The 12,963-nt window shown below is 42.4% G+C and overlaps 1 protein-coding gene across 1 annotated transcript in view; it reads right to left on the minus strand.

Annotated features, from left to right (window-relative positions):
• Positions 1 to 786: 786 nt before the first annotated feature.
• Positions 787 to 12,963, minus strand: part of igsf3 (immunoglobulin superfamily, member 3) — a 78,995-nt gene continuing 66,818 nt past the window's right edge. The window contains exons 7-9 of the mRNA XM_086266075.1: positions 5,307 to 5,717; positions 3,128 to 3,574; positions 787 to 1,961 (exon numbers count right to left, since the gene is read on the minus strand). Of these exons, the coding sequence (XP_086122201.1) occupies positions 1,711 to 1,961; positions 3,128 to 3,574; positions 5,307 to 5,717 (1,109 nt within the window). The 3' untranslated portion in view covers positions 787 to 1,710. The remainder of the gene's footprint in view (positions 1,962 to 3,127; positions 3,575 to 5,306; positions 5,718 to 12,963) is intronic.

Consider the following 12,963-nt stretch of genomic DNA (forward strand, 5'->3'; position numbering starts at 1 on the left):
TGACCAAACATCCTACCTAAGGTGTTACATCACACTTCACTAAATAAATGCGACTCAAGCAAAAAAAAAAAAAAAAAATTGAATAAGCATTTACGTGAATCTATTTTTGTGACTTGCCTGGTCAACTATTGTATATTTAAAGCCACAGTAAATTTCATTATAGTTATAGATATACAGTGTTTTGACACTGACCGAACTTGACAACCTGGTATGAAATGCGCAGGACAAATCTAGCATTTCTACTTCTACCACATTGTCAACACACAGGCTATTGACATATGTGCTTGGTGCAGTTGCCTGGCAACACAAGCAGAAGCAGTTTTTTTCTTTTTTGAAATTCAAAGCAAAAAAGAAAATCTTACAAAGCTATGCAAAACAGTATAAAACAATAAATAGAAAAAAAACAACAACCTTAGAATAATCACAAAAGTCAAACATTTGTCATCATAAACTGGTCTTCTGATGTGCAGATAATGTGTTTAGTGGTTTATGATACATCTACACATTTTTAATCTTCAGTGTGGCGCTATACAAATCCCTTAAAAAAAATATGCATCTGATATCTTTTAAAGATGTAGGACTTCGTGGTCGTACGGGGGAATTCAAAGAAATGTGCAAGAATTCAATTTCAATCAAGAATGTGGAAATTCAACCAGGACAACTCAACTGATTCAACATAAGTAAATTTTTTTCTTTTGTTTTTGCCAACAAGTCCCATAAATCCACAGCAGGAGGTAAGAAGACGTATTTACAATCTGCCTTTGAAACCCCCCCCCCCCACCCTCTTTAAAATTTCAAAGAGTAGCTGTTGAGGAAATAAGGAGGACTTGGCACTGAGAAAAAATCACTTGTGTTAAAGTACATATATCCTCAGCAGGAGGGAGCTGTTCATTTATTTTCCATAATTTCCCCATCTCCCACTCTTTCGCTTGCAGTTTCTTTTCTGGGAGAAGAAGAGTGGGACAGTCTCCCACTAAGGCCAGAGTGTCTGGCAGTGTTTAAGTGGCACACCAGGACCTGTTTCTGTCTGCCAAGCTAAACTCATTGTGAAGGCAGGTGGGCCAACACACATACACACATCCTCACTTAGGACACAGACTTGTGTGTCCTAGCCTTTGTCTCTATGCAGCCTGGCAACCAAGTCGGCAGCTACGAAGTCAGTGGGCGCAAAGCATCACTATGGCAACCAGCATAGTGGGCAAGGCTGTAGCTGCTCCTGGATCAGTGCTGAGACTTTTTTTTTGGCATACTCTTAATGCCAGAGTTGATTATAGAGTTCCTTCTCTTAAATGTTCTTCCTAAATTGGCCCGTGATCTCATGTGCACAGTTTTTTTCCCTCCCCGCACTCTTTTGAAAAATAGACGAATATTCAGAGTAATAAAGATGCAACTAAGAAATTAAGATTCACAAAAAAAAGACAAAACAAAAAGAAAATGAGAGAGCCTCATGATACTTCCTTTCCCATACTTTGCACGTGCACAGTTAATTGTGCTTACACACTAGACACAACCTCATCCACACACACACACACTTTTTTAACATAAAACAGACAGCCACCAGGGTGTGAATTTTCAAACTGATCAACTGATTGACTAATTCAACACAGCAGTGAACGACAGTAAGGTCTGAAGGTGGAGTCCAGATCTGCTCCCTGGCATAGTGTAGGCTAAATCCACGATTTAAGCGAGGCAGTCGGGCAGGACCCTTGCTTAGTCGACCGAGCCGGGGTGCAGGCTGAGAGCTGGCGGGTCCAGGCAGGTGGGAGAGTAACTGAGGTGAGGTTCTTTAATCCACAGTAAGGGAGCACCGTTCTTGCCTTCTTGGCTCTTGCTGTTGTTGCGGCTCTTGTAGCGGACTAGCAGCAGGGCGATGAGGAGGATGCCAAAAATGGGGAAGGGATAAAAAAAGACAAAGTAGAAGAGGGAGCTATTGGAGCACACCACTGACTGGACAGTGGACACTGTTGGCAGAAAATAAACACGTTAGTTGTTTTATTCTTTCAAAAGTTTCTCATTTATGTGTCAAAATATCACCATTTACTGATATATATACATACATATTATATTTCTTTCTTCCACCTGAGAAGCTGCTGTATCAGCATATGTAAGCTGCTATGATGTCACATGAATGAATATGTGGTTATGTGAGAATAAGTGGGGGGGAAAAGAAATTGAAAACTACACCTCTCAGAATTTGTGTAAAACAATAATTAACAGGATTTCTGGCTTTTAAAAATAGTTTTACCAAGTTTTGGCAAAAACAGAAGGAACTTAGATTTTTCCTAGATAAGCTCAGTGCCTTTTTGATCAGCGTGTATATATCTGGAAGTAAGGAAAATGATGTGGCCCTCTGTAATGGAGAAAAACAAAATGACCTTAATGACTGTAAATAGAGAACATTCAGAGTTTTTCTCTTTTCTGTCTGTAGTCATAAACTTTTAGAAGTTCACCTGGCGTCACTGCAGCACATTTGAATAGGCTAGAATTTACTGAATAAAAGATGTATATAACCAGATTGTACTCGTTAGAAATGAGATTACGCAAGCATTTTTACACAATGAAACCAGGGGAACCAACGAACAGGACAATGTGAGTCAGACTTCAGAGGGTTAATAATAAACATAGCTGAGTACTGATAAATACAGAGTGCAGGTCTCTTACAGCTTGCACTTTTTGCACTTCTAAATCATCTTCTCTTATTTATTGAGCCTTGTAATTTGATTTATTTTACTGCTTTAAATACCAGCACAGCTTTTGACACTGTAAATGACTCAGCTTCAGTGCTAAACAGTAAGCGGCCATGTCTGGCTCTCATTTTTACTTGTTAATTGCAACTGAGGAAGCCAGATCCCACAAGATAGAAATTACGAGAAAAAAAAAGTAACTAAGAGCTGCATAACTTGCTTATTATTAGTTTCCGTTTGCCTGCACCAAAACACATATTAGGAGATATTAGGACTGCACAGTGTGACAATACATACGATAAGCCTAGATTTCCAAATAAGCAGTAGCTAATTGGTAATAAATTACCAGTATGCTGTTAGAAGGCAGCCATTGATAAAAGTATAGCTTTATGCAATCTTCAGTGTCACGACAGATCAAAAGATTCTGTCTTTTACGAGCTTACCTTGTTGTAATACATTGACAATAGTGTACCCAGAATTGTTGGTGGCCAGGCGGTACCATACGTTGCGGGGGTTGAGCAGCCACTCTTCAACGTGGCAGTAGTATCGGCCCCCGTCTGTTGGCCGGGCCCCTTGAATGGTCAGGCTGTACTGATCAGAGGCCATCCTCTCAAACTGCAAGCGAGAATTTGGCCCGGGTTCCTCTATGGGGCTGCAGTTTCCATTTCCAAAAACGGCATCATGTCCAATGGAGAACACGCACTCCCGGTCTCCTTCTTCTTCCCCTGGCTGATCCTCATTGTTGTCGTTTTTAGGGCGCTCTACATACCAGGACACGGAGAAGCGGGAGTTTCGGGATGACTGTGAGGGAATGCTGCAGCCTAGTCGGATTGGACCGGACTCTTCCACAGTCATGTTTGACTCCAGTTCTTCAACCTGCAAGCGAACCTCTGCAGGGGTCCGGAAAATAAACAGAAATTGAAGACCCTGAAGCTCTCCAAGAAATTTCTAATAATTTCAGCTTAGTTCAAGTTCAAATACAAAACAAACAAATCAGTTAATTAGTAGGTTACCATGCTGCTATTCTGAAGATCTTCAGAATAGCAGCATATTAATATTATATTATTATTTCCCCATACAAAAAACGCTTCTGTGATGATGATTTTCTTTTTTCTTTGCTGTCAGTTTGGCATTCGGTAGCTGTATTTCAGTGTTTTACTGATAAAATCATGAAGAGATGTTCTTTTTAAATGAATCAAAATAAATGCCAGTCATTGCTCTAATTTGAACAAGTCCAAAGAAATTAATACTACAAAACAGCAAATGATTCTGAAAATGGGACACTAAACTTCCCAAATGCACAAACAAAAAGGAAAAAATAAATAAATCTCAGAGCGCTGCCCAGAGCTATCACTAGTCTTTCAGCTTCCCAGCAGGGTTGGATCCTACCCCAAGGCTACTGTGTCTGGTGTGCGGTTATACTACAGTCCTTCAGGGGTGATACTATGACCCAGTTCCACTGCAGTTTTAAAAAAAATGACAGTACAGACTTGGCATGCCTGGACTCATCTCACACACAGTTTGGAACGGTCTCCTTGTTAAAGTATAATGAGAAGCAGAAAGCACAGCAGGAAAGCAGGGGGAAAAAAAGGAGAGTTCTGGCACACGTCTCCCCTCATCTTTTTTCTCGGCAGGCAGATTTTTGGATGACTTCCTGGGTGAATGTTTTAACACCTTAATGAACGTCTACGAAGTTTATACCGCATTTTATATTTAGCTTATGAAGATGTTTACATGTCCATAAAAGTTGAAATCTATAGGGTCATGAATAATAAAAGTTACAGTCCATGTTGCATGATGAGTTTCCACATATATTGTGTTAACTCTCTGAAGCATGAAAGGGACGAGTTAGTCTCCCCAAAACAAGCCTTGTATACGATGCGCATATTTCAAAATATTTTCATTTGCGTGAGTAGCTGAGTGCTTCAGCTATGCACTGGTAGACCAGATTCAACTTAAAAACATAGTACTGTAAGCACTTCTTACTCTACGGGCTAATCACCAGGTGTTTTCATCCTCACATTCTAGTTGGACAGATGCCTGATCAATGATATAAATTCTGCATTGTAAACAGCACACCTGGCAGATGAATACTGCTCCCCAAGTGCCTGAAAAGTCACCTTCAGCAGGACTGTTCAGTTATTATTGGCATTTATGGGGTTAGACAAAGAATCTCTTTGTATATGAAGAGTAGGAGGGTTTAGGTAAATGAGAAAAGGGAGAGGAAGTTAGTCAAGTTAGGGAGAGGAAAAAGATACAAGTGGGAGAGTTCCTAAAATAACTGTAATGAGGTGGGATGTCAGAGTGTAGGTGGCAGTTGGAACATCATAGCTTTAAGCTCAAGTTTTTGAATTCTGGACAAGAGGATTAGGGTTTTCCATCAGCTGGCATGACTTCAATCCATCTTTTTCCACCTGAGCTCTGGCTGGGGCAGGTGTAAGGTCATTGGAGTGAGACATAGCATGTCATAGAGGGAGGAAAGCAAGTTGGAGGAAGGATTGAGTTAACAATGGTTAAGTGGTTTAAAGGATCACAAAATGTAGGGCTTAAGTGGCAGCTGCTACCTCTCTGCAGTGGGAATAAACATGGATTTGGTTAAAGGGAAAAGCACTGCTTGCTCACCTGGTTTTCTGACCAGAACCTGCGTGAACCCCGAGGAATCCCGGGAGAGTCGATACCAGACTCCATCTGGGTCACTCAGCCACTCCTCCACCAAGCAGTAGTACGTGCCAGAATCGCTGCTTTCAGCCCTGTTCAGCGTCAGCACATACAGACGGGGTGACAACCTCTCAGCCTGCACACGCCGTCTCAGTCTCTCCTCATCTGCGTAGGCGCCATATTCGAAGGCCCCGGAACGTTCGATCCTCAGCAGCAGCTCGTCAGCCTCCGACCCGGTCGCTCGTCTCACGTACCACATCACGGTATGCTGGGAGTCCTGGTTGGTCTGGGAGGTGATGGAGCAATTGATCCTGACACGGCTGTCTTCCAGGTACACCTGAGACTGGTTGTTCTTTTGCACTCTCAGCTTACTCTCTGCAAGGAATGAAGGGAGATGGGGGGAAAAGGGAGAAAAGGAAAAGGAGCAGACAGTCATTTCTATGGGTATAGGAAAATGTGAGCGCTGGTGACAGGTACACAATGCAATTTCTGTTTTGTGACAGACGACATGTTGCTAGGTTTATTTCTGGTGGCACCAGGGGAGGAAAAGATAGTGATGTGTGGGTGGGTGCAGCGGTTGATGAAGAAAGAGAGAAAGAAGGGAACAGGAAGGAGAGGGAAATGTCAAGAAAACCAAAGCTGCAGGGATGGGAGGTCTGCTGGTATCAAAGTAAAAATGTATGATAAGATGCAGAACAGGAGAAGAGACAAGGGTGAATGGTAGTGGGGTGGATTGCAAAGTAGGGCTACGTTATTAAGTAAGATATAAGACAAAAGCAGTTGGGGGGGGGGGGGGGGGGGGGGGGGGCGTCTTGTCAGTCTGCCAGAAAGTAAACGAAGTAGGAATCCATTTATAAAGTCAAGCAAGGAGGGAAGAGAGCAGATAGGAGAGGAAGGAGACGACAGCGAGGTGTGACTGGGATGTCAGGAAGGAACTGAGGCTGCCCTGAGTGCTGTGACAGGATTGGTTACAGTGACATTGGTTGTGCGATAGGATTAGTTGCAGGTACATCAGGTGTGACCGCAACCAGAGTCCCACTGTCAAATGCCTGGGGGGAGAGGGATTAGTTGAGCAAAGTATGTAGAAAACCACAAAAATGCATGTAGACATAAACATCCTTGTGTTGTCATACATTCTATGACAACACAAGGACAGAAATTGTGTGTTTTCATACATCTTATGTCCACCTGCACCTCATAATTCTCCGTTCCTGTCGTGAAAAGCACATTTTTTCATGATGTAAGAGCTTCTGTAATTTACATGAGACGTGAAAATACTTGTTATAATGCAGTGAAGATCTGTCTTCAACAATCATAACAACAGGGGTACTTACAAGCAATCAAATATTCATACATTAAGCCAAACAGGTCTGCATAGTTTTGCATTTATAGTTTATTTTTTAGCGGTTTTTCCCAGTGGAATTGGCACACCACCTCTATAACTAGTTTTAACCATCTTGCCTGCACAACAACAATTTGACTGGTAGAACTCGTGTGCAGGGAAACAGATTCCATACATGTGAGCAGCTATAGACATGCATCTTGAGGAAATGCCATCTTTCTTCACACCAGAATGAGTGTAAAACACATTTTGAGGTATCAGCTAGCATTATCTAAAGGACATGGGTGATTTCTGGATGGATTAAAACAGCAGTTTTAAAAAACTGCCTGTTGTAATGCATCTATAGATGCAGTTTTTATTGTAATTAATAACATAAAGATTAAACAGACACAAAAAACCCCCAAAATTGATACTTAGATATCATATACTTGAGATCACAAATAGCACCATAGATCTCAAACCTACAGTTTTGGCAATGCTGCAATGCATCTGTTCCACTGAACATCAAAAACTGTCGAGTACCTAAAGCTGGCATAAAATGCTGGATGACAGCCATATTCTTTTTCCACTTGTCCTCCATCCGACCATTTCCGAACCGTTTTTATATTTTGAGATGGAAGCACAGTTCGACATTTCCCCCCAAAGTTAAAAGAAAGATTTTATTGAAAAATTTATTTTCAAAGGAAAATTTGGGTATTGATGCTTTGAGAGTCAGGCATATCTGTAAAAAAAACCCCAAAACTGTAAATAAAAACAGATATGATGTGCAATATGCAGTGCATTTGTATTAATTCGATGTTAATGAGTTGTCATGTACATTTTGTTTCCTGTTTGATAACTTGAACTATATCTGACCTCCTTTTAAAGCTTCCCAATTCCTTTTTATGTTTCTCCTTTGTAAAACAACCTTCTGTATCCCCAAATTCATGCACCCTTCTAGCTCACGCTAGGCTTTGCTATGACTGACTGAATGATTGACTGCCTAGGGTCATAGCCATCTGCCTAGAGAGGCTCATCCTTATCCACAGATTGGCACGCATGCTAAAATGAGAGCCGTTTGTAATATTTCAAAGCTGCCGCGTACATTCAGTATGCGTGTGTTTAGCTGCATTCAAAAGACGCCTGTCTACAAGACATTGTGAGACCACCATGTTGCGTAAGAGTAAAGCTAGCACCTTAAATTAGTCATCATCATTGCCCCTTTACCTCTGTACCCACTAGACTTGGGAGGAAGCCCGACAATGTCCCTATCCGGAATTGCGGTAGAGCCCTGTGGAATCCTGGCAATCCTTTTTTCTTTTTCTTTTTTTTTCAGGAGAATTACTTCCGAACCTCCTGAAGTGGAACCATGCAGGATTGGATTGGCACAGGACAAAGCGATTCTCTGCCATTTCCATTCTGAAGTTTGAATCGGCAGCCAGGAGAAAAACTGGGGGCTGAAAGCCTTTTTTCGTACATCAGTGTTTACAGATATGCCGTTTAAAAATCTAAAATAGGCTAATTATTTGAGAGCTATTAAGTAGCATCATGAGCTATTACAAGTTATTATTGCTCAGTCAAGCATACACTGAAGGGACAAAAAAAAACAAAAAGAAAAAGAAGTAGAAGAAAAAGAAAATCTGAGAACAATGAGCACAGAAGCAGAAAGAAAAATTAAAGGAAAGAAAATGCATCTTTTCATATGCCAAAACATCTTAAAAGTCTCCGCTCCCTGCAGAATCCTCATGCTGTGAAAGCGACTTCACAGATCAGCCTGTCAAATCCTGACACGTGTCCATTCCCACAGAGAGCGAAGTTCCTTCTGTCAGCTACACTATAGCCATTCCTACCAAGAGTGCATGTGCTGACGCAAGCAGCAGACGAGCTAAAAATTCAGGATGATGTGCGTACAGTGTGCAGTGCTTTTTTATGTGCAGCACTGATGGGGGAAGATTCATTATGTTGTGGGAAGAAAACCAGCACAGGGAGACAGTTCAAGCGTTGATTGTTAACAAGGATGCTTATCATCTATGTGCATTCCCTAAACAGCAAGAGTAGTTCTGCATTCTTGTGTGTCAGCAAGGCTGTCGATACCTTTTTTAACTGTCATCACACGTTTTTGGCTACAGCGTTTCTTTAATAAGCCTCAAGGGTTCATCCACGAAGTAAGACAAATCCGTAATTGGAAACACTTGTTCTCACTGCTCCGCATTAGTTCACGTGCCAGTCAAGTTGTTAGTCGGGTGTGAACAGCAACGCACGGAATTCTTTATGTAGTAACACTTGAATTCTCTTCTTTAAACTCACGGAATAAACATAACAATTTTTCATTTAACCTTGAGCATTAACGTTGACAGCATCTTGCACTGTTCACCTGCCGTTTCCAGGGCAACGCTTTCTTCATGATCAACAAGGGTGGCCAGGATATATTTAAGAATGTCAGTGAGCTCATCCTCAAATAAAAAAACAAAAACAAAAAACACACAACTCAGTTAAACCTTACATCAGCATCCAGGACTGAATAACGTTTAATCAAAAAGTCTGATTTTTGCTCCACAGAAAGCCTGAAATGAATTTTACTTGATGAAATGGAGATGTAATGAGAGACAGAGCACGGCTCAGTCCACAATTGTCTCGGCTCTACTGGAAATACTGTGTTTCAGCAGTTTGCTGGGCATGTACAGTCATTACAGTACACACAAATCCACACAGTGGAGTCACACTAATTGGCTCACTGAACCCTCATCTCATCCCTTCTCCATGTGTGTGGATATTGTCTGGTTTAATAGCTACAGGAAAGTGCAGAGTTGAGACAAAACTGTCTTTATTCCATTTAGTCATCAGTGGAGGCAAGTACATAAAGGCTACAAACAACAGCCCAGTTTTGATGCAAAAAAAAAAAAAAAAAGGGGGGGGGGGATAGCAAAGTGCACTGCAAATCCCAAAAGCAGCACTGCACAATTGTTGTTTATGAAGCATAGCAGATGAAAACAAGTTTGAGTCCAGGGGGAGGAGAAGTGTACAGCTAAGGATGCTACTGTGGCACATCAGAGCATACCAACCACAGCTCACACAAGCACACGCTCATAACAAAATTTTAGGATAACTTCAAAGGATCTACAAAACTGCCCGGCCGAGCGCTCAGAAGAGGAGAATACAGCTAGAGATGGTAAATCAAAGAAAAAAAGTTATCCTTTTTTCTTTGTCAAGGGAGAAAATTGCAGTTCATTTTCCTTTTTTTTTTCTTCTTGCGTGTGTGTTTTGTGCCGTCGCCGCTTTAGGTGAAGTCTTTTAATACATTGAGTTTCAGGTTAAAAAAAAATCTGATTCAACCCTCTCGTCGTGTGCCTTCATCACAGTCTTTGTATTGATCAGTCATAACCTCTTTGCCCTACAGTCATTTATGCCAGTCTCTCTAATCACCTGATGCTTGCATGAATATTCAACAGACTAACCTGTAGATACATTAATTTTAATGAGGCATACAGTAAATGAAGTGTGAACGCCAGAGGTGCTGCTGGGTCTCTGCCTAAGACTTTGGCTTCTTTTTTTTTTAAAAATAGTCTAATGATTACTTAATGACCACTGAGCTGACAAGCTTTCTACTAGGCCACAATATAATGCCTCCACTTTAAAGGGAGAAAAAGTGGGCAAGAGACAGGGAGAAAGAGGCACACACAAGAGGAATGAATAAAAGCAAAAAAAAAAAAAAAAAAAAAAAAAAGGCGAACATAGAGAGGGATGAGATTTTTTTCTTAAAGAAGACAGGATGAGAGAAAAATGGAAAAGTTAAGGGATAAATCATCAGCTGAACAGATATTCACAAGACAAGTGAAAGTGAGGGTGCAGAGGGAGGAAGAGAGCCTGGAAAAGATGAGAGAGATGTAAAAGACAGAAAGTGAGAACATGCTCCTGGGGGGATTTTGAAAAGCAGCAGGCAGCCTCTTCAGCTCCACTCCAGAGGACTTATAGTCTTAATGGCTGCCTGCTCCGCCTTTAGCATTAGCCTTAGCACAGCCTGGGGCTTATCCACAGCCAGGACACCAAGCATGTCAGGACTGAAGGCTTTAGACACACCCCAATCCTCTGCAGGACAGCACGCTTTGGCCTGATGCTACTTGCCAACCCCTGCCACTTTACACACAACATACAATGCTACAGATGCCAGCTTGTCTGGACCTCTGTGAGCGGGGGCATAGATAAGAGTGTCAGAAACAACGAGGGAGAGGCTTCACCCGACTGACAATTGGCTTCTCTTCTGAACTAGGAGGCTAATGTCTATGCTAACGACCATGATGTATCTATGATCCCATTGTGTCAAAGGGATAGCACCACTTCTCAATTCTACTCCACAACTCCCCTTGAATAATTTCATTAAGACTGGGCCTATTATAGGGATATCTGCACATAAGGACAGCCTTGAACACATCCGCATACAGGGCAAACCCATGCAATATATATTCATAGCTAGTTGTAAAACACAATGTCAAACCAAATTCATTTCCTATTTCCTGCCAGCCTGTCTGAAAGACTGACTGTTGTAAGCAGGCTGGAGAGCAGGAACAGGATGCACAAGAGGTGTGCATCCTCTTGGGGTCAGGGCAACGTTCGGGACATTAATGACCCAGAAAAACTTTGCACAAAGGGGAGAGCACAAGATGTATCAGACTGAGCCATGTGTCTTCATGCTTGCCTGTGTGTGTGTTTGAAAGGGGTCTGCCGATGAGCATAAAACACATTATGCACATTAAACCACAGAACAGTGGCCATTCTGTTAGTGCAGGATGGAGGAGGGCGAGAGCGGGTGTGTATTCAGGAGGCAGCACTGCAGGGCCGTTTTCTGCTCGCTCCTACTATTAGCTGCTGATTTACATGGGGAGCAGCAGCACTGTATCTAGCTCTGAGTTACGACTTCAATTACAGCAGCAGCAGGACACACACACACACACACATACACACACGGGTGCTTATGAGAGATGGAGAGACACAACACAGAGAATCTCATCGTGTCGGCAGATAGGGCCGAACAAGGAAACGAGCCGGAGATTGGATTGGGTTTGACAGAAAAATGTGCCGTTGTGAGTGCACGAGAGAGAACGTGAGGATTCGCTCGCGTGAAAAAGAAGAAGACGCGATCGGAGGGAACCTGACCTTGAATGTCTGAAACAGACGTGATTAATCAAAAAACCTTTTTGGGAAATTATTTTCCGTTTCACCACACCCCTCAAAGTCTCTTAATTTATCACACATCACGACCTTGCGCATTTATGCGCGTGTGTGCAGACAAACGGCCCATGACTGCACGTTGAACATTTGCATATGCAAAGAACACATTTGATGAGGCAGGTGATGTGTTTCAGAAATGGATGCAGCAGCCCCGTACACAGAGCTCTGCCTCAGGTGAGCTTGTGGCAATCCCAAACTACATCCATCGCAGGCCAACAAAAAAAAAAAAAAGGGAAAAAAGAAAGGGGCACAAAAAAGATTTAGAACCCTGTCACCAGCAATGACACTGTGGTAAAGCCTCTATTGTGCAAAAAACAAGCAGAGCTTCCATATCCTTATTATACAGGAGATACTAACAATGATGAAGAAGCTATCTGAAGAATTATGAGGAGGAGGGAAGAAGGGAATTATAAAATACTGAAAATCACAAGACTGAGGCAGAAGCTGGGGGCGTTTGCAGGAAAACATGCAGCTAAGTGAGAGTAAAGGGGAAAGAGGACATTAGATACTTATGGGAAGAGTGAGAACACAATATAGAAAGAAAAGGAAGACATGAGGGTGACAGGCCAGGCCCTAAGACAGACAGCTCCCATCTATTCCCTGATACGCAGCAATCTCCAGTCACTGCAGTGAAGGCAGCATTATCAATAAAAGCCTGGGAGGCAACTACTTCAGTGGCATGAAAGGAGGGCGCACGCGGCATCTCCAACTGCTGGCCCACAAGGCGGGACATGACGGTATGAGGAATATATTCTCTAACTCAAAGCGCAACCACAAGGGAGCAAAACAAGAGAGGAGGCTAGGAACAAGCAAAAATAAAAAAGGAATCCATTCCTGCACTGCGATGTTTGATCATGTGAGCGAAAGGTAGCCAGGGAAACGCATGTGTGGGAGATTAGATGAGGAGAAACTCTAAGTGGGACACCCCACCCCATCATCACCATCATCATTCTAACTCAGCCAATAACCAGGCGGCCTTAATATCCCGCTCCTCATACCAGACACGCACGCACGCGCGCGCACAGAAGTGCACACGCACACACTACAGTGATGAGAAAAATGTATTGATCTCCC

This window comes from Aulonocara sp. 'chitande type north' Nkhata Bay, linkage group LG16, assembly GCF_057382095.1.
Source record: "Aulonocara sp. 'chitande type north' Nkhata Bay isolate Kocher_YH1m ecotype deep benthic linkage group LG16, A_spYH_male_GT1.1, whole genome shotgun sequence".
Taxonomy (NCBI): domain Eukaryota; kingdom Metazoa; phylum Chordata; class Actinopteri; order Cichliformes; family Cichlidae; genus Aulonocara; species Aulonocara sp. 'chitande type north' Nkhata Bay.